The sequence below is a fragment of the Anolis sagrei genome, chromosome 3 (assembly GCF_037176765.1).
Source record: "Anolis sagrei isolate rAnoSag1 chromosome 3, rAnoSag1.mat, whole genome shotgun sequence".
Classification (NCBI taxonomy): domain Eukaryota; kingdom Metazoa; phylum Chordata; class Lepidosauria; order Squamata; family Dactyloidae; genus Anolis; species Anolis sagrei.
Genome location: NC_090023.1, coordinates 4470188 through 4492306, shown reverse-complemented (window position 1 = coordinate 4492306; position 22119 = coordinate 4470188). Strand labels below are relative to the sequence as shown.

Genomic DNA, 22119 nt, shown 5'->3' with positions numbered 1-22119 from the left:
CAAATACATAGTAGCTTTACATGCAGCAGCCTTCACACTGGAGTTTTCTCACTCTCACAGAGGTTTACCTCACACTCCTCAGGATGACACTAGCTTTGGCCCACTGACTCCAACAGGCTTCGGCATAACACAAATAAACAAATGCATAGTAGCTTTACATGCAGTAGCCTTCACATTGGAGCTTTCTCACACGAGGCTTTTCTCACACAGCAGTTTACCACACACTCCTCAGGACGACACTAGCTTTGGCCCACTGACTCCAACAGGCTTTGGCATAACACAAATAAATGAATACATAGTAGCTTTACACGCAGCAGCCTTCACACTGGAGTTTTCTCACACAAGGCTTCTCTCACACAGAGGTTTACCTCACACTCCTCAGGATGACACTAGTTTTGGCCCACTGACTCCAACAGGCTTCAGCATAACACAAATAAACAAACAGACAGTAGCTTTACATGCAGCAGCCTTCACACCGGAGCTTTCTCACACGAGGCTTTTCTCACAAAGCAGTTTACCACACACTCCTCAGGACGACACTAACTTTGGCCCACTGACTCCAACAGGCTTCGGCATAACACAAATAAACAAATACATAGTAGCTTTACATGCAGAAGCCTTCACACTGGAACTTTCTCACACGAGGCATTTCTCACACAGCAGTTTACCCCACACTCCTCAGGACGACACTAACTTTGGCCCACTGACTCTAACAGGCTTTGGCCTACTAACGCTTTCAATGTTGTACTATTTACAACAAGCTTTCCATGACACAAAGTTCAACCTTCACACTGGTGTGTCACACACAAGGCCTTCTCATACCGAGGCTTATCTCACACAGAGGCTTCTCTCACAGACTAAGGCCTATCTCATACTGTGAGGCCTTCCCACAGACTGAGACCTTTCTCCCATTGAGGCAAACTAACACAGAGGCCTACTAAGCTACAGGCACACCAGCCCACATAGAACTGCAGCTCCCACTGAATCACTGCATTCACCCAACCCCTTCAGTTCTTGATTCACATTTTTGTAATTAAAAATACCTAATTAATTTTTAATATTGCTAACATTCTATCTTTTAACCGTCTCTTCTCCAAGCTAAACATACCCAGCTCCTTCTGTCATTCCTCATAACACTTGGCTTCTAGACCTTTGGTCGCTGCAATATTTAGGACAAAGTGAATCCCATGCTGATCTCACCTGCAGTTTTAGGAGTGACTACCCAGGGAATGCAATCTCAAATACTACCCTGGGCACCCCAGCGATTGGTGGATTGATAAATAAATAGACAAGATTCTTGTGGGGTTTTTTGGGATATATGGCCATGTTCTAGAGGCATTTCTCCTGATGTTTCGCCTGCATCTATGGCAAGCATCCTCAGAGGTGATGCTTGCTATAGATGCAGGCGAAACGTCAGGAGAAATGCCTCTAGAACATGGCCATATATCCCGAAAAAACCCACAAGAACTTAGTGATTCCAGCCATGAAAGCCTTCGACAAATAGACAAGATGCCCAAAGGAGGCCTTACTTCATCAAAGAGCTGCAACATGATGGTGAGGACATCCGGGTGGGCCTTGTCCACTTCGTCAAAGAGAACCACTGCATTGGGGCACTGCTTGAGCTTCTTGGTCAGCTGCCCACCTTCTTCGTGCCCCACGTAGCCTGGGGGGGAGCCAATGAATTTGGCCACCTGTAAGGTCAAGGCACAGCATCAGGCAAGAGGGAGGCTTATAGATTAGTGTAGGAGGTGTTTGTTTACGTGCATGGGCCAACTTTGTCCCTACCTCCAAATGTTTTGGACCCACAATTTCTAATAGCTGGTAGGGACCAAGTTTGCCCATGCCTGGGTCAGAGGCACAAAGCTGGGGATCTAGACAAATGGCTTAGGTGAGAAGCCCTATTGACACTTTGGAGGTGATTCTGGGATGTATCTAAGTGGCCACAGCAATGGAAGGAGAAGTGAAGAGGATGCTCTTTACCTCGTGCCTCTCCTGAAACTCCGACATGTCCAGCCTGATGAACCCCTACAAAACAAAAGAGTGAGAAGAAGAAAATGGGTGAGTTTCCTTTTGTTTTGGAGTCATTTTTATCCAAACATTTGTTGGAAATTCCATAATCTATTGGAAATAAGTGCACCATAACCTTATTAAAAAGGTAAAGATGATGTCACATCCGTTTGGCAAATGCAAATCTCCATGAACATGTGGAAACCACCTTTTGCAAACCGCTAGTCAAGAAGAGTTAGAAGTCAACCCTTTGAACAACAGATATTCATAAGCATTCATGTAATGGCACACAGGTAACTCAGCTATTAGACTGAAGAACCATGTCTTTAAACTGCCAAGGATAAAAACATGCCGCTACAAAATATATATTGGGTTTCTTTGAAGTAGAATTTGCAGTTGCAATTGCCCGGAAGATATGCACTCCCTTAAAACCTCTTAGTTAAAATATGCACTCAGAGATAAAAACAAAGTCTTCTTTGAAAAATAACATATCTTGTTTACTCATAAACAACTTGCATTAATTCACTATACAGGCACATTTCTTATTATAGTTCAGTTAGATAAGATATAGTTTCTTCTTTGTGTTGAGTACACAGGGCATAATACTTAATCAATTGTTCATAGTCTTTAAGTATAGCTGTACTCACTGGAGTCCCTAAGTCAAATTTCTCTATGAAAGTCCAAACAGTAACATACATGCATCCACCTCCACTGAGGTCTGATGCAAACTGAATGGAGTCCTGTGTCTGAAGCCCCTCCCACACCAAAGAGGTACAAACCAGCAAACCAAAAGGTACATACAATATAGGTTGACAATCATACACATTTACAAACAGTTAGTGGAGGCTTGGAAGGTTGCTATTTCCAACAACATACTTCTACAACAAATTTGTGAACATCCTGCGGCTCCTCCATGATGACATGATGGCAACAGTCTTGGACAGCAATGGCTCCCAAAGTGACCCTTTTAAGGTGGAATCAGGTGTCAAACAGGGATGTATTATTGCCCCAACTTTATTCTCCATCTTCATCGCTATGATGCTTCATCTTGTTGATGGGAAGCTTCCCACCGGAGTGGAAACCATCTATCAGACAGATGGCAAGGTGTTTAACCTCAGCAGACTGAAAGCCAAAACCAAGGTTACAACAACATATGTTATAGAACTCCAGTATGCTGATGACAATGTCGTCTGTGCGCATTCAGAAGATCTACAAGCCACTCTAAACACCTTTGCAAAAGCATACGAGAAGCTCAGCCTGTCACTGAACATCGAGAAAACTAAAGTGCTCTTCCAGCAGGCACCAACCTATCCCTCTCCAATGCCAGAGAGACAGCTTAATGGTGTAACATTAGAAAATGTTGACCATTTCTGCTACCTTGGCAGCCACCTCTCCACCAACATCAACATCGACGCCAAAATACAACACTGCCTGAGTTCTGTGAGTGCAGCATTTTCCCGAATGAAGCAGAGAGTGTTTGAGGACTGGGACATCTGTAGGGAGACCAAGGGGCTTGTCTATAAAGCCATTGTCCTCCCAACCCTGCTATATGCCTGTGAAACATGGACTGTCTACGGACGTCACATGCAACTCCTGGAACGATTCCATCAGTGCTGCCTCCGGAAAATCCTGCAAATCTCTTGGGAAGACAAGCGGACAAATGTCAGTGTGCTGGAAGAAGCAAAGACCACCAGCATTGAAGCGATGGTCCTCCACCATCAACTCCGCTGGACTGGCCACGTTGTCCAGATGCCCGACCACCGTCTCCCAAAGCAGTTGCTCCACCCTGAACTCAGGAACAGAAAATGGAATGTTGGTGGGCAGGAAAAGAGACTGAAAGATGGGCTCAAAGAAAACCTTAAAAACTCTGCCATAGACACTGAGAACTGGGAAGTCCTGGCCCTTGATCGCTCCAGATGGATTGGACTGGATGGCCCTGGGGGTCTCTTCCAACTCTAGGATTCTATCATTCTGAGACCTTCGTCCGGTAAAAAGAAAACCCGAGGAAGGTGTTTGAGGACAAACCTTTCCGCTGGCACGGAATACATACTTTTTGACCACTTTGGGACAAGTCCTCCTTTCACTTGCCAAATGCATCATTTCCTTCCCTTCGTCTTCCATCTTCCCCCAATAATTTCCTCGCCTGTTCTGCGCTCCCTCCCCTTTTGATGCATTAATTAACTAAATAGCAACCAAACTGATCAGGGACTAATAATTATCTGCTCGGTTGGTGCCTGCCATCGAATTAGCGCTGCCCGTTTGTCCTTGGCAGCTTGAATCGTTTGACGAGGAGCCAGTGATCAAAAGTAAACATTGCATAGGAGCAAAGCTGGAGGCCTGTCAACGGAAGAGGGATCTTGCACAGCTCCAAAGACGACAACATCCCTGGGAGCTGAAGTTGGACCATGCCTGGAAGACCAACATTTGGAGAAGATGGGCCCATGGAATCCTGGAGTTGGATTCCAGAATGTCCTAAACTGCACATCCCAGGATCCTTCCATTCAGGGAGACAAGAGAAGGGGACTCACCTTCTTCACATCTTTGTGCAGGTACTTGGCCGTCTGCTTGGCCAGCTCCGTTTTGCCTGGAAAAGAAACACAGGGGTTACGATATTGATTGTGATGGTTGGGAGTGAGCAGCAAGAAGACATGGCCAGTAGTAGGGAGAATGGGAAGTAATAGAGTCACTACTACCAGATGCTGGGAGTAATACTCCTGGCCCAAAAGACCTAATTTTCCATTGCCAATTCTGGGAAAGAGCAGAAGGTCTTGGCAAGATGTGGGTCGTTGTAGGTTTTTTTGGGCTATATGGCCATGTTCTAGAGCAGGGATAAGCAAACTTGGGCCCTCCGGGTGTTTTGGACTTCAACTCCCACAATTCCTAACAGCCGGTAGGCTGTTAGGAATTGTGGGAGTTGAAGTCCAAAACACCCAGAGGGCCCAAGTTTGCTTATCCCTGCTCTAGAGGTATTCTCTCCTGACGTTTTGCCTGCATCTATGGCAAGCATCCTCACAGGTAGTGAGGTCTGTTGGAACTAGGACAATAGGGTTTATATATATCTGTGGAATGATCAGGGTGGGCCAAAGGACTCTTGTCTGTTGGAGCTAGGTGGGAATGTTTCAACTTTGTTTGTTTTGCCGTGTCAGGAGCGACCTGAGAAACTGCAAGTCGCTCCTGTTGTGAGAGAATTGGCTGTCTGCAAGGACATTGCCCAGGCAACACCCGGATTATTTTGATGTTTTATCACCCTTATGGGAGGCTTCTCTCATGTCCCCGTATGAGGAGCTGGAGCTGATTGAAGGAGCTCATCCGCTTCTCCCTGGATTTGAACCTGCAACCTGTCGGTCTTCAGTCCTGCCGGCACAGGGCTTTAACCCACTGCGCCACCAGGGGCTCCAATGTTTCAACTGACCACCTTGATTCGCATTTGATGGCCTGGCAGTGCCTGGGGCAATCTTTTGTTGAGAGGTGATTAGCTGTCCCTGATTGTTTCCTCTCTGTTGTTTTGCTGTTGTAATTTTAGAGGTTTTTTTTAATACTGGTAGCCAGATTTTGTTCATTTTCATGGTTTCCTCCTTTCTGTTGAAATTGTCCACATGTGGATTTCAATGGCTTCTCTGTGTACTCTGACATGGTGGTTGTGAGAGTGGTCCAGCATTTCTGTGTTCTCAAATAACATGCTGTGTCCAGGTTGGTTCCTCGGGTGCTCTGCTATGGCTGACTTCTCTGGTTGAAGTAGTCTGCAGTGCCTTTTGTGTTCCTTGATTCGTGTCTGGGCAATGCTTCTGCTGCGTTTGGTGGTAGAATCATAGAATCATAGAATCAAAGAGTTGGAAGAGACCTCATGGGCCATCCAGTCCAACCCCATTCTGCCAAGAAGCAGGAATATTGCATTCAAATCACCCCTGACAGATGGCCATCCAGCCTCTGTTTAAAAGCTTCCAAAGAAGGAGCCTCCACCACACTCCGGGGCAGAGAGTTCCACTGCTGAACGGCTCTCACAGTCAGGAAGTTCTTCCTCATATTCAGATGGAATCTCCTCTCTTGTAGTTTGGTCCCTCTGTAGACTTGTCCACAGCTACATAGTACACGGGAGACTCCTGCAGAGGTGAGAGGATCCCTCTTGTCCTTTGCTGAACGGAGCATTTGTTGGATTTTCTTGGTGGGTCTGGAGATAGTTTGTATGTTGTGTTTCCTCATCAGCTTCCCTCTGCGGTCAGCAGTTCCCTTGATGCATGGCAAGAACACTTTTCCTAGATGCAGGCGAAACATCAGGAGAGAATGCCTCTAAAACATGGCCATACAGCCCGAAAAAAACCCTACAACAACCCAGTGATTCCGGCCATAAAAGCCTTTGACAATAAGATATAGGTCACTTGGCAAAAGAGAGACGAGCCTCTCTGAATACTTTGGACAAGAGTTTGAAAAACTACCAAGATGAAATATCCAGTGTCAAAAGCTGGGATTTTTCACAATCTTTGTGGTAGACAGGAGCTTCACACTTTAGGTTTTCTTAGTCGGACCGATTCAATGAAATGAAGGTGCTTTGGGTTAAATCTATGGAGGAAGCCCTTGGAGGCTGGTGGGAAACAACTCTGAGAATTCCTCACTCTTGGGTATGATGGATTGGGGATGCTGGGAAGTAGAATCACAGAGTTGGAAGAGACCCCAATGGCCATCCAGTCCAATCCCCCTTAGAATCATAGAATCAAAGAGTTGGAAGAGACCTCATGGGCCATGCAGTCCAACCCCATTCTGCCAAGAAGCAGGAATATTGCATTCAAATCACCCCTGACAAATGGCCATCCAGCCTCTGCTTAAAAGCTTCCAACGAAGGAGCCTCCACCACACTCCGGGGCAGAGAGTTCCACTGCTGAACGGCTCTCACAGTCAGGAAGTTCTTCCTCATGTTCAGATGGAATCTCCTCTCTTGTAGTTTGAAGCCATTGTTCCGCGTCCTAGTCTCCAAGGAAGTAGAAAACAAGCTTGCTCCCTCCTCCCTGTGGCTTCCTCTCACATATTTATACATGGCTATCATGTTTCCTCTCAGCCTTCTCTTCTTCAGGCTAAACATGCCCAGTTCCCTAAGCCGCTCCTCATAGGGCTTGTTCTCCAGACCCTTGATCATTTTAGTCGCCCTTCTCTGGACTCATTCCAGCTTGTCAATATCTCTCTTGAATTGTGGTGCCCAGAATTGGACACAGTATTCCAGATGTGGTCTAACCAAAGCAGAATAGAGGGGTAGCATTACTTCCTTAGATCTAGACACTATGCTCCTTCTTTCTGCCAGGCTGGAGGACATGATTCAAGCCCTCCCGACAGATGGTCATCCGGCCTCTGCTTAAAACCCTCCAGAGAACAAAGGCAACTCCACCAAACTCTGACACAGTAAATTTATTTATTTACTATTTATTTACTATGCTTGTATATCGCCCCTTTCAGCCCGGAGGCGACTCGAGGCAGTTTAGATTTGGCAATCAATGCCCGACAAGATAAAATACAGTCAAAAACAATTGCATATAGTATAAACCATATAAAAACAATAACCAATTAAAGTAGTAAAATACAGTTCTTAGCATCTCATCATTAAAGTCATTTCCCATCGCATCGTCCTGTCGTTCCATGAGTCTTAATTAATCAGTTATACTGCATACTCGAACAACCAGGTCTTAACTGTCTTTCGAAATGTCAGGAGGGAGGGGCCGATCAAATGTCTCTAGGGAGGGCGTTCCATAGCCACGGGGCCACCGCTGAGAAGGCGCTGCCTCTCGTTCCCGCCAACCGGGAGAGTTCCACTGCTGAATAGCTCTCTCACACAGAGAGGAAGTTCTTCCTAATGTTCAGATGGAATCTCCTTTCCTGTAGTTTGAAGCCATTGTTCCACATCCTAGTCTCCAGGGCAGCGGAAAACAAGCTTGCAATTGGAACCCATGTCTAAATTGAGTCTTAGTCCCCAGAGCAGCAGAAAGCAAGCCCATTCCTTCCTTCAATGGGACCTCCTTCCGAATATGTAAACATGGCTCTCATGTCCCCTTCTCACACCCTTCTCGTCTCTAAGGTAAACATACCTAGCTATTAGGCCTGGGCAGTTTCGTTTCATTAATTCGTAATTTGTTAATAATTCGTTAATTTTTCCAATTACAAAACGATAACGAACCATTCTGGAGCAATCATTAAAAAAAAACGAATTTTTAAACACGTTTTGTAAATGCTTCGTATTTCGTTATTGTATTCGTTTTGTTATTGTTCTGAGGTCGTTTCGTTATTATTTCCGCATGTCTGGGCCAGTTTTATGGTTTAATTAGTGAAAAAAATTATAATATCACACCAACAGTCAAGAACAGAGGGAGAGGGAAGCTTCAGAAGGTTTTGGAGGTTTTTTAGCGTATTTCGCGGTCGCGTCCGCCATTAATGAATCGATTCGTTATTGTTTCGGAAATCGATTCGTTAATTTTTTACCATTTACGAAATTTCGTAAATATCGAACTTTTTAAAAGGAAAATTTTGTAATTATTTTAAATATTGAAACAAAAAAACCCCTCAAATACAAATCGATTTTAGAAACAAATTTTTGCGTTGTTACCCAGGCCTACTAGCTATCTATGCTGCACCTCAAAGGGATTCATGAGTCCAGACTATGCAGTCTGTAGCCGAAGAGTATATAACAGGCACGGGCAAACTTGGGCCCTCCAGGTCTTTTGGACTTCAACTCCCACAATTCCTAACAGCCTCAGGCCCCATCCTTTTCCCTCTCAGCTACTAAGCTTAGTTTTATTTACTCCACTTTTACCCTGCCTATATTCTCCCGATATAGGGATTGAAGGCAGCTATTACAATAAAAACCCTGCCAATTAAAGTAAGTTATAATAAAGCCATGCAGTCTTTGCAAAGAAAAATGGGACAAATAATTATTTTCCAAATTTCAACTGAGAACAAGGCAGGGAAGAAAGTGGAAAAGGTCAGGCAGCTGGACCTCATTCGGGGCCTTCCTAACTTTACCCCGGCGTGACCTGGAGTGACCTCTCACCTTGGGGAGGACCTCAAAGGACCCATTTCCTGCCAAAACACCCCTTGCAAGAGATGAGTTCTCTGGCTGACTCAATGCTTGATATCACGAGAATATAGATTTTCTCCGCAATAGTTCTGTTGAATTATTGAATGCCTCCCTCCCTGTCTAGGATTCTGTGATAGACACTGCATATCAATCCAGCCAACAAAGAATAGCGTGTTTATCTAGTCAAAGGCATGGCATTTAGGAGAAACCGGGGCAAATGGTTTCGGCAGCACCCCTATACTAAGGACAAAAGGGGTGCTGCTGAGTTAAAGTCCAAAACACCTGGAGGGCCTAAGTTTGCAATTGGCAGTGAATGTTGCAATTGGCCACCTTGATTAGCATTTAATGGCCTAGCAGTTATCAAGGTGTGGCGTTGTTACTACCTGGGGGAATCCTTTGTTGAGAGGTGATTAGCTGTCCCTGATTGTTTCTTGTCTGGAGTTCAAGAATAACAATAACAATAAATTTTGAATGTTGTTATTTATTTAGTACTAGCCATCCCCTGCCACGCGTTTCCGTGGCCCAGTCTGGTGATCTGGAAAATAATGAGAAGGTGTTGATTTCTAATATAAGTAACATCTTTATGCTTGTGTGTAAACAGTAATTCTTGGTGTTCCTTTGTCAGTGTTGATGTGGAGATTGTCTGGTTTGCGTACTCTGGAACATGCAACATATAATTGCCCTTCTTTAGAGGTCCCTTTGAAATCTATGATACTGCATCTGTCATATCCATATATATGTGTGTCTGCGAATCATATCTATCAATCTATATCTGTGGCTGGATGGCTCTTTGTCAGGAGGGCTTTGATTACGTTTTCTTGCCCCGGTGAAGATGGTAATCTTGTCAGCGCCAATCGTGTTTAAGTGCAGTGGTATGTTTCTCCCTTTCTCCCTCCATTCGTGCCTCTTCGAATTCCACAGCACTGCTGGTCACAGCTTACCTCCAGTTAAAGCGCTTAAGGGCCAGGACTTCCCAATTCTCGGTGTCTATACCACCATTTTAAAGGTTGGCTTTGAGCCCATCTTTCAATCTACTTTCCTATCCACCAATGTTACGTTTCCTGTTCTTGAGTTTGGAGTAGAATCACTGCTTTGGGAGACGGTGATCTTTGGACATTCAGACAATGTAGTCAGTCCAGCGGAGTTGATGGCGGAGGACTATTACTTCAATGCTGGTGGTCTTTGCTTCTTCCAGCACACTGACATTTGTCTGCCTGTCTTCCCAAGAGATTTGCAGGATTTTCTGGAGGCAGCGCTGATGGAATCGTCCAGGAGTTGCATGTGACGTCTGTACACAGTCCACGTCTCGCAGGTGTAGAGCAGGGTTGGGAGGGGAATAGCTTTATAGACAAGCCCCTTGGTATCCCTATGGATGTCCCGGTCCTCAAACACTCTCTGCTTCATTTGGGGAAATGCTGTACTTGCAGGGCTCAGGCGATGTTGGATTTCAGTGTCAATGATGACTTTTGTGGAGAGGTGGCTGCCAAGGGAGTGGAAAGGGTCAACATTTTCTAACATTACACCATAAAGCTGTATTTCTGACACTGGAGAGGGATTGGCTGGTGACTGCTGGAAGAGCACTTTGGTTTTCTCCATGTTCAGTGACAGGCCAAGTTCTTGTATGCTTCTGCAAAGGTGTTTAGAGTGGCTTGTAGGTCTTCTTATTCTTTTATTATTATTATTACCATTATCATTATTATTATTAGAAACACAACAAGATGAGTCCAGTCGTCGTCTTCTTCTTCGTCTGTTGTTGTTGTTGTTGTTATTATTATTAGAAACACAACAAGATAAGTCTGGTCGTCGTTGTCTTCTTCTTCTTCGTCTGTTGTTGTTGTTGTTATTATATTGGATCACAAGTCAGACGCTTCCCAAGTGTCTTCTCGGACAGGGCCTTCTCAATGGTGGCCCCCCGCCTGTGGAATTTGCTCCCTGGGGAAATTAGGTCATTGTCATCCCTCCTCACCTTTAGAAAAAAGGTTAAAACGTGGCTGTGGGAACATGCCTTCGGGCAATCAGGTTAAAGGACAATTGATAATGTTAACTATGGCATGGAAGAAGATTTGGATAAGTTGAGCGGAGTAATCATTAGTAGATGGCTAGCTAAACAGCCACCAGATGGGCAATAGCTAATCAGAGTGTAAGTATGCTGTTTTAATCTTTATTTATTAATGTTCATATTTAATTGTTATATTTGTTATTCTGTGTTTTATGATGTGGCATTGAATTATTGCCAATTGTAAGCCGCCCTGAGTCCCCCCAGGGGTTGAGAAGGGCGGGGTAAAAATGTTCGAAAATAAAAATAAAGTGTCTAGGACTGTGTGATATATTGGCGAATAATGTGTGCAGATCCCAGTAAGGTGGCCTTTTGCAACTGGCAGATGGTAATCTTGTCAGCGCCAATTGTTTTTAAGTACAGGCCAAGGTCTTTAGGCACTGCACCCAGTATGCCAATCACCACTGGGACCACCTTATTATTATTTTATGATAGAGCCATTTAGGAAATGGCATTTATAACCCAGGAACAAAAATTGTGTTACATAGTGTAAGAGATTCACATTGCAGGAGAAATAATTCCATCTAAGAGCTGCTCAACAGAGGGATATGCCTCTGCCTGGCAGTCCAGTGGCATCTCCCTCTCGTGAGGAAGATTGTATATATTTATTTCGCTGTCTCTCTCTGAGTTCTCCCTTACAAACAGTTCTGCCCCTTTATCTCACCCTGAGTTTTTAAATCATTTTATGTACATGCGGCCTGCTCTCTGTCATTATGTTTGGTTTTTATGTTTTGTGTATATTGTTCATATGCTTTGATGTTTTTTACTTTATTGTTATGTTGTTTATTTTGCGGTAATCTGTATTTTTGTATTGTAATTTGTTGTCCGGACTTGGTCCCATGTAAGCCGCTCAGAGTCCCCGTTGGGGGAGATGGTGGCGGGGTATAAATAATAATAATAATAATAATAATAATAATAATAATAATAATAATAAAAGCTGGATGACCGTCTGCAAGGATGGGTTTGACTGTGCTTTTCCTGCATGGCAGGACATTGTACTGGATGGCCCTGGGGGGTCTCTTCCACCTCTCTTGACCTGTCTTCACTGAAATAATAATAATAATAATAGTAATAATAATAATAATCATCATCATCATCATAATCATAATAAAAGCTGGATGACCGTCTGTAAGGATGGGTTTGACTGTGCTTTTCCTGCATGGCAGGACATTGTACTGGATGGCCCTGGGGGTCTCTTCCACCTTTTTGACCCTAATAATAATAATAATAATAATAATAATAATAATAAAGCTGGATGACTGTCTGCAAGGATGGGTTTGACTGTGCTTTTCCTGCATGGCAGGACATTGTACTGGATGGCCCTGGGGGTCTCTTCCACCTTTTTGACCCTAATAATAATAATAATAATAATAATAATAAAGCTGGATGACTGTCTGCAAGGATGGGTTTGACTGTGCTTTTCCTGCATGGCAGGACATTGGACTGGATGGCCCTGGGGGTCTCTTCCACCTTTTTGATCCTAATAATAATAATAATAATAATAATAATAAAAGCTGGATGACCATCTGCAAGGATGGCTTTGACTGTGCTTTTCCTGCATGGCAGGACATTGTACTGGATGGCCCTGGGGGGTCTCTTCCACCTTTTTGACCCTAATAATAATAATAATAATAATAATAATAATAATAATAATAAAAGCTGGATGACTATCTGCAAGGATGGCTTTGACTGTGCTTTTCCTGCATGGAAGGACATTGTACTGGAAAGCTGGATGACCGTCTGCAAGGATGGGTTTGACTGTGCTTTTCCTGCATGGCAGGACATTGTACTGGATGGCCCTGGGGGTCTCTTCCACCTTTTTGACCCTAATAATAATAATAATAATAATAATAATAATAATAAAAGCTGGATGACCGTCTGCAAGGATGGGTTTGACTGTGCTTTTCCTGCATGGCAGGACATTGTACTGGATGGCCCTGGGGGTCTCTTCCACCTTTTTGACCCTAATAATAATAATAATAATAATAATAATAATAATAAAAGCTGGATGACCGTCTGCAAGGATGGGTTTGACTGTGCTTTTCCTGCATGGCAGGACATTGTACTGGATGGCCCTGGGGGGTCTCTTCCAGCTCTATTGACCCTCCCTTCACTGAAGAGGGTGATGCCAACATTACCGATTCCCGACGATCCCAAGAAGAGGAAGACCAGCGGATGCTCTTCGTCGTACCACCCGTTTTCTTTCCTCCGGATGGCTGCAATCGAAACAGAACAAAACAACAACAAAGGAAAAGGGTTATATATCTGTGCAGAGGAGAAGAGGAGGAGGAGGAGGAGGAGGGAAATAAAAAAGAAAAAGGTGGGGGGGGGGGGCAGGAAAGGCATATAAATCAATGCCACAACAGCCAGTATAATTATCACTAAGTATACACTCTGTTTCCCCGCTGCCTGCCCACTCCCAGGCCTGGCGACCATTAGAGCCCCCTGATTCGATTAGGCAGCCCGGCCTCAGGAGGGGCCTAATCGGGTTAGCATGGATCTGGAAGGCGGCCCGGAGCAGATCGCGGATAAAGTTTTCCAGGATGTGCACTCAGGGTTGCCAGGGAAACCGAAAAAGGGTGGAAGGCGGACACCGGGAAAGGAGACCGAGCAGCGGGCAGCGCCGGAAAGGGACCGGGGCTTCGTCCCTTCGGCCAGGAGGAGAAATGTGGAAATGCAAGGGAGGGGTCCAAAAAGTCCTCAGGACGACACTAGCTTTGGCCTACTGACTCCAACAGGCTTCGACATAACACAGATAAACAAATACATAGTAGCTTTACATGCAACAGCCTTCACACTGGAGCTTTCTCACACAGAGGTTTACCTCACACTCCTCAGGACGACACTAGCTTTGGCCTACTGACTCCAACAGGCTTCGACATAACACACATAAACAAATACATAGTAGCTTTACACGCAGCAGCCTTCACACTGGAGCTTTCTCACACGAGGCTTCTCTCACACAGAGGTTCACCTCACACTCCTCTGTTGTGAGCGGAGATTTTTGTGTTATGTCGAAGCCTGTTGGAGTCAGTAGGCCAAGCTAGTGTCGTCCTGAGGAGTGTGAGGTAAACCTCTGTGTGAGAAAGCTCCAGTGTGAAGGATGTTGCGTGTAAAGCTACTATGTATTTGTTTATCTGTGTTATGTCGAAGCCTGTTGGAGTCAGTAGGCCAAAGCTAGTGTCGTCCTGAGGAGTGTGAGGTAAACCTCTGTGTGAGAAAGCTCCAGTGTGAAGGCTGTTGCATGTAAAGCTACTATGTATTTGTTTATCTGTGTTATGTCGAAGCCTGTTGGAGTCAGTAGGCCAAAGCTAGTGTCGTCCTGAGGAGTGTGAGGTAAACCTCTGTGTGAGAAGGCGGCCCGGAGCGGATCGCGGATAAAGTTTTCCAGGATGTGCACTCAGGGTTGCCAGGGAAACCGAAAAAGGGAGGAAGGCGGACACCAGGAAGGGAGACCGAGCAGCGGCCAGCGCCGGAAAGGGACCGGGGCTTCGTCCCCTCGGCCAAAGGGGGGGTCCAGTTGGGGGAATGTGGAAATGCAAGGGAGGGGTCCAAAAAGTCCTCAGGACGACACTAGCTTTGGCCTACTGACTCCAACAGGCTTCGACATAACACAGATAAACAAATACATAGTAGCTTTACATGCAACAGCCTTCACACCGGAGTTTTCTCACACAGAGGTTTACCTCACACTCCTCAGGACGACACTAGCTTGGCCTACTGACTCCAACAGGTTTCGACATAACACAGATAAACAAATACATAGTAGCTTTACATGCAACAGCCTTCACACTGGAGCTTTCTCACACAGAGGTTTACCTCACACTCCTCAGGACGACACTAGCTTTGGCCTACTGACTCCAACAGGCTTCGACATAACACAGATAAACAAATACATAGTAGCTTTACATGCAACAGCCTTCACACCGGAGTTTTCTCACACAGAGGTTTACCTCACACTCCTCAGGACGACACTAGCTTGGCCTACTGACTCCAACAGGCTTCGACATAACACAGATAAACAAATACATAGTAGCTTTACACGCAGCAGCCTTCACACTGGAGCTTTCTCACACAGAGGTTTACCTCACACTCCTCAGGACGACACTAGCTTTGGCCTACTGACTCCAACAGGCTTCGACATAACACAAATAAACAAATACATAGTAGCTTTACACGCAACAGCCTTCACACTGGAGCTTTCTCACACAGAGGTTTACCTCACACTCCTCAGGACGACACTAGCTTTGGCCTACTGACTCCAACAGGCTTCGACATAACACAGATAAACAAATACATAGTAGCTTTACATGCAACAGCCTTCACACTGGAGCTTTCTCACACAGAGGTTTACCTCACACTCCTCAGGACGACAGTAGCTTTGGCCTACTGACTCCAACAGGCTTCGACATTACACAGATAAACAAATACATAGTAGTTTTACACGCAACAGCCTTCACACTGGAGCTTTCTCACACAGAGGTTTACCTCACACTCCTCAGGACGACACTAGCTTGGCCTACTGACTCCAACAGGCTTCGACATAACACAAAAATCTCCTCTCACAACAGAGGAGTGTGAGGTGAACCTCTGTGTGAGAGAAGCCTCGTGTGAGAAAGCTCCAGTGTGAAGGCTGCTGCGTGTAAAGCTACTATGTATTTGTTTATCTGTGTTATGTCGAAGCCTGTTGGAGTCAGTAGGCCAAAGCTAGTGTCGTCCTGAGGAGTGTGAGGTAAACCTCTGTGTGAGAAAGCTCCAGTGTGAAGGCTGTTGCAAATACATAGTAGCTTTACATGCAACAGCCTTCACACTGGAGCTTTCTCACACAGAGGTTTACCTCACACTCCTCAGGACGACACTAGCTTTGGCCTACTGACTCCAACAGGCTTCGATATAACACAGATAAACAAATACATAGTAGCTTTACACGCAACAGCCTTCACACTGGAGCTTTCTCACACAGAGGTTTACCTCACACTCCTCAGGACGACACTAGCTTTGGCCTACTGACTCCAACAGGCTTCGACATAACACAGATAAACAAATACATAGTAGCTTTACATGCAACAGCCTTCACACTGGAGCTTTCTCACACAGAGGTTTACCTCACACTCCTCAGGACGACACTAGCTTTGGCCTACTGACTCCAACAGGCTTCGGCATAACACAGATAAACAAATACATAGTAGCTTTACACGCAACAGCTCCACACTGGAGCTTTCTCACACGGAGGTTTATCTCACACTCCTCAGGACAACACTAGCTTTGGCCTACTGACTCCAACAGGCTTCGACATAACACAGATAAACAAATACATAGTAGCTTTACATGCAACAGCCTTCACACTGCAGCTTTCTCACACAGAGGTTTACCTCACACTCCTCAGGACGACACTAGCTTTGGCCTACTGACTCCAACAGGCTTCGACATAACACAGATAAACAAATACATAGTAGCTTTACATGCAACAGCCTTCACACTGGAGCTTTCTCACACAGAGGTTTACCTCACACTCCTCAGGACGACACTAGCTTTGGCCTACTGACTCCAACAGGCTTCGACATAACACACATAAACAAATACATAGTAGCTTTACATGCAACAGCCTTCACGCTGGAGCTTTCTCACACAGAGGTTTACCTCACACTCCTCAGGACGACACTAGCTTTGGCCCACTGACTCCAACAGGCTTCGACATAACACAGATAAACAAATACATAGTAGCTTTACACGCAGCAGCCTTCACACTGGAGCTTTCTCACACGAGGCTTCTCTCACACAGAGGTTCACCTCACACTCCTCTGTTGTGAGAGGAGATTTTTGTAATCAAAAATACCTAGTTAATATTTAATATTTATTTACCTTATTTATACCCCGCCTTTCTAATCTTTCTGACAACATCTTCTTCTGTGTTGTGTCAGCACCCATTTCTTTCCATTCAAGGTCATAGCTCGCCTTGCCCAGCTGTTGCAAGCAGAATGTGATGGCGGAAGGAAGCAGAGGGGAAATGTGGTGGGTTTGAGCAGACACAACACAGAAGAAGAGGCTGTCAGAAATATTAGAAAGGCGGGGTATAAATAAGGTAAATAAATATTAAATATTAACTAAGTATTTTTGATTACAAAAGTGTGAGTCGAGCACTGAAAGAGTTAGGAGGCCAAAGCCTACCAACAAAGCTAGTGTCGTCCTGAGGAGTGTGAGGTGAACCTCTGTGAGAGTGAAGCCTCGTGTGAAAAAGCTCCGGTGTGAAGGCTGCTGCATGTAAAGCTACTAAGTATTTGTTTATCTGTGTTATGCCGAAACCTGTTATTCAGTGGGCCAAAGCTAGTGTCATCCTGAAGAGTGTGAGATAAACCTCTGTTTGAGTGAAGCCTCGTGTGAGAAAGCTCCAGTGTGAAGGCTGCTGGGTGTAAAGCTACTGAGTCAGTGGTTCTCAACCTGGGGTCCCCAGATGTTTTTGATCTACAGCTCCCAGAAATCCCAGCCAGTTTACCAGCTGTTAGGATTTCTGGGAGTTGAAGGCCAAAAACATCTGGTGACCCCAGGTTGAGAACCACTGTACTAAGTATCTGTTTATCTGTGTTATGCCGAAACCTGTTGGGAGTCGGTAGGCCAAAGCTAGTGTCGTCCTGAGGAGTATGAGGTAAACCTCTGTGTGAGAGAAGCCTTGTGTGAGAAAGCTCCAGTGTGAAGGCTGTTGCATGTGAAGCTACTATATATTTGTTTGTTTGTGTTATGTCGAAGCCTGTTGGAGTCAGTGGGCTAAAGCTAGTGTCGTCCTGAGGAGTGTGAGGTAAACCTCTGTGTGAGAGAAGCCAAGTGTGAAAAAGCTCCAGTGTGAAGGCTGTTGCATGTAAAGCTACTATGTATTTGTTTATTTGTGTTATGCCAAAGCCTGTTGGAGTCATTGGGCCAAAGCTAGTGTCATCCTGAGGAGTGTGAGGTAAACCTCTGTGTGAGGGAATCCTTGTGTGAGAAAGCTCCATTGCAGCTCTGGATGTTTTCAGAGGCTGGAAACCCACTTTAAAAAGAGTAAAGCTACTATGTATTTGTTTATTTGTGTTATGCCGAAACCTGCTGAAGTCAGTAGGCCAAAGCTAGTGTCGTCCTGAGGAGTGTGAGGTGAACCACTGTGTGAGACAAGCCTCGTGTGAGAAAGCTCCAGTGTGAAGGCTGCTGCGTGCAATGCAACTATATATTTGTTTGTGTTATACAAACCTAGTTCTTGTAAATAGTGCAACCATATTATTTTACTACAAGGAAAAGCCTCCTGTATGGAAGATACAACATTGGTCTGTGTGTTTTTGCTCTTTTTGTCACTTTGGGCTACTGGTGCTGGGTCACGCTGCTGCTAATAAGCTACTCCGCGATATATTCATGGGGAGGGTCTTTTGTTAATAAGCCCACTTGCCCAATAGTTGCAACCTTACGAAATATAGAGAGCTTTTCTCCTAGAATCATAGAATCATAGAATCAAAGAGTTGGAAGAGACCTCCTGGGCCATCCAGTCCAACCCAATTCTGCCAAGAAGCAGGAATATTGCATTCAGATCACCCCTGACAAATGGCCATCCAGCCTCTGTTTAAAAGCCTCCAAAGAAGGAGCCTTCTACCACACTCCAGGGCAGGGAGTTCCACTGCTGAACAGCTCTAACAGTCAGGAAGTTCTTCCTCATGTTCAGATGGAATCTCCTTTCTTGTAGTGTGAAGCCATTGTTCCACATCCAAGTCTCCAGGGCAGCAGAAAACAAGTTCGCTCCATCCTCCCTATGACTTTCTCTCATATAGTTATACATGGCCCTCCTCATGTCTCCTCTCAGCCTTCTCTTCTTCAGGCTAAAAATGCCCAGTTCCCCAAGCCGCTCCTCATAGGGCTTGTTCTCCAGACCCTTGATCATTTTAGTCGCCCTCCTCTGGACACATTCCAGCTTGTCAATATCTCTCTTGAATTGTGGTGCCCAGAATTGGACACAATATTCCAGATGTGGTCTAACCAAAGCAGAATAGAGGGGTAGCATTACTTCCCTGGATCTAGACACTATGCTCCTATTGATGCAGGCCAAAATCCCATTGGCTTTTTTTGCCACCACATCACATTGTTGGCTCATGTTTAACTTGTTGTCCACGAGGACTCCAAGATCTTTTTCACACGTACTGCTCTCGAGCCAGGCATTGTCCCCCATTCTGTATCTTTACATTTCATTTTTTCTGCCAAAGTGGAGTATCTTGCATTTGTCACTGTTGAACTTCATTTTGTTAGTTTTGGCCCATCTCTCTAATCTGTCAAGATCGTTTTGAATCCTGCTCCTGTCCTCTGGACTATTGGCTATCCCTCCCAATTTGGTGTCGTCTGCAAACTTGATGATCATGCCTTCTAGCCCTTCATCTAAGTCATTAATAAAGATGTTGAACAGGACCGGGCCCAGGACGGAACCCTGAGGCACTCCACTCGTCACTTCTTTCCAAGATGAAGAGGAACCATTAGTGAGCACTCTCTGTGTCCTAGAGTTGTGGTTTCACACTGATGTGGCATGAGGGGTTGCGCAACAGCAACTAGAACAGGCATGGGCCAACTTGGGCCCTCCAGGTGTTTTGGACTTCAACTCCCACAATTCCTAACAGCCTCAGGCCCTTTCCTTTTCCCCTTTAGCCAATGTACCTTCCATCTTTTAAGATTTCAAAGCATCATTTAGACAGAACCTTGTTTCAAAATGTTTTAAACTAATATTTTTGGGAAATCTCTGAGTGCTTTCCAGCTATTAAAACCATTGATTTCATAAAGCATGACAAAATTACATGGCAAAAAATGAATGTTGCAGAATCCCCATTAATGCTTGCGGAGAAAAAAAAAGGTGGATTTTGATAACTGGCATTGCAGCTCTGGATGTTTTCAGAGGTTGGAAACCCACTTTAAAAAGAGCAATTCATTTCCATTATTCATTTTGCTGGTTTGGAAGTAATTTGTTGCTCTTGTTTATTATGTTTTAAAAGTGACTTACTGCCTTGCTCAAGGCACCACTCGCTTTCCTTCTCTTATTACCGTTTCAAAAGAACCAAAGATCCAGTAAGAGAAGCTCTTCTCAGTACTTTTTGCTCCACTGTCTAAAAAAATATAATTCATCATTGGATTTTATTGTGCATCACTTTTCTCTTGTGTTTCTTCCCTTTTCTCGTGAAGCAATCTGAGAACTAGGAAGAGAATGGCACAAAACCCAGAAAATCCCAATCAAAGAGGTCTTCAAACTGAATTTCTCACAATTGAGGCCAACAAGAAGATCTGGTGATGCTTTTTTGGAGAACGTCTTGCATGAAACATATCCAGTTGCTTGTTCAGTCTGACTTCTTGCATGATTTCGGAAATGGAACATGTCCTGCCCTCATCTCTATCTATCTATCTATCTATCTATCTATCTATCTATCTATAAATGTAATGTTCGTTTGTGCGATTAACGTAACTCAAAAACCACTGGACGAAATTACATCAAATTTGGACACAATACACCTATCAGGTCAACAAGTTACCATCACTCATAAAACATTGGAAAATACAGTGGAAGGGACTTAAAAAGCCAAAAAGCAAAAAAAAAAAACACCCAACATTACAATGCGTGCGCAAAACCACATATATACGCATATCTATATCTATATAAATGCTCTGTGCATAATGAGTACCTTAAAAACAAAAGGACCAATGAACGAAATCACACCAAATTTGGCAACAAAACGTCTCACAACACAAGGAGTGACCATCACTCAAAAAATTATGATTTTGTCATTTGGGAGTTGTAGTTGCTGGGATTTATAGTTCACCTATAATCAAGAAGCATTCTGAACTCCACCAACAATGGAATTGAACCAAACTTGGTACACAGGACTCCCATGACCAACAGAAAATACTAGCAGCGTTTGGTAGGCATTGACCTTGAGTTTAGGAGTTGTAGTTCATCTACATCCAGAGAGCACTGTGGACTCAAACAATGATGGATCTGAACCAAACTTGGCACGAATATTCCATCTGTCCAAATATGAATACAGATGGGAGTTTGGGTGAAATAGACTCTGACATTTGGAAGTTGTAGTTACTGGGATTTATAGTTCACCTACAATCAAAGAGCATTCTGAACCACACTGAGAGAATTGGGCAAAACTTCCCACAGAGAACGCCCATGACCAACAGAAATTCTGCCTTAAGGCCATCCAGTCCAACTCCCTTCACCAGGGGGGTAAAACATAATCAAAGCCCTCCTGACAAAGAGCCATCCAGCCATAGATATAGATATATAGATATATATTAATCACACACAGAGAGAGATACAGTATCATAGATTTGAAAGGGACTCCTAAAAGACAATGATATGTTGCATGTTCCAGAGTAGGTAAACCACATCAACAATGACAAAGAAACAACAAGAAATACTGTTTACCTACAAGCATAAATAAATTACATATATTAGAAGCCAACACTTTCTCATTACTTTATTTTCCAGATCACCAGACAGGGCCACAGTAACGCGTGGCAGGGGACAGCTAGTCACTCCTAAAAACACTGAAAAACACAGCAGAAGGAACTTAAAGAGCACCCCCCCCCAAAAAAATACATTACAACACATGTGCAAAACCACATATATATACACAAACACACACATATATACACACATATATGCATACACACACACAAAACACGTACACAGAGAGGAGGAAGGAAAGATGGGAGGAGAAGGAAGGAAGGAGAGAAGGAGGGAGAGAAGAAGGGAAAGAAGGAGGGAAGGAGAGAAAGAAGGAAAGAAAGAAAGGTAGAGAAGGAAGGAGAGAAAGAGGGAAGGAAAGAAGGAAGGAAAGAAAAAAGGGCAAAGAAGGAAGGAAGGAGAGAATGAGGGAAAGAAGGAGGGAAGGAGATAAAGAAGGAAAGAAAGAAGGGTAGAGAAGGAAGGAAGGAGAGAAGGAGAGGGAGAAAGAGGGAAAGAAGAAGGGAAGGAGAGAAAGAAAGGTACAGAAGGAAGGAA

The 22119-nt window shown here is 44.4% G+C and overlaps 1 protein-coding gene across 1 annotated transcript in view; it reads right to left on the bottom strand.

The window, feature by feature from the left end:
- Positions 1 to 22119, bottom strand: part of CLPB (ClpB family mitochondrial disaggregase) — a 129867-nt gene that overhangs the window by 17145 nt on the left and 90603 nt on the right. The window contains exons 8-11 of the mRNA XM_067466428.1: positions 13256 to 13333; positions 4536 to 4591; positions 1981 to 2025; positions 1530 to 1691 (exon numbers count right to left, since the gene is read on the bottom strand). Coding sequence (XP_067322529.1) covers positions 1530 to 1691; positions 1981 to 2025; positions 4536 to 4591; positions 13256 to 13333 — 341 coding nt within the window. The remainder of the gene's footprint in view (positions 1 to 1529; positions 1692 to 1980; positions 2026 to 4535; positions 4592 to 13255; positions 13334 to 22119) is intronic.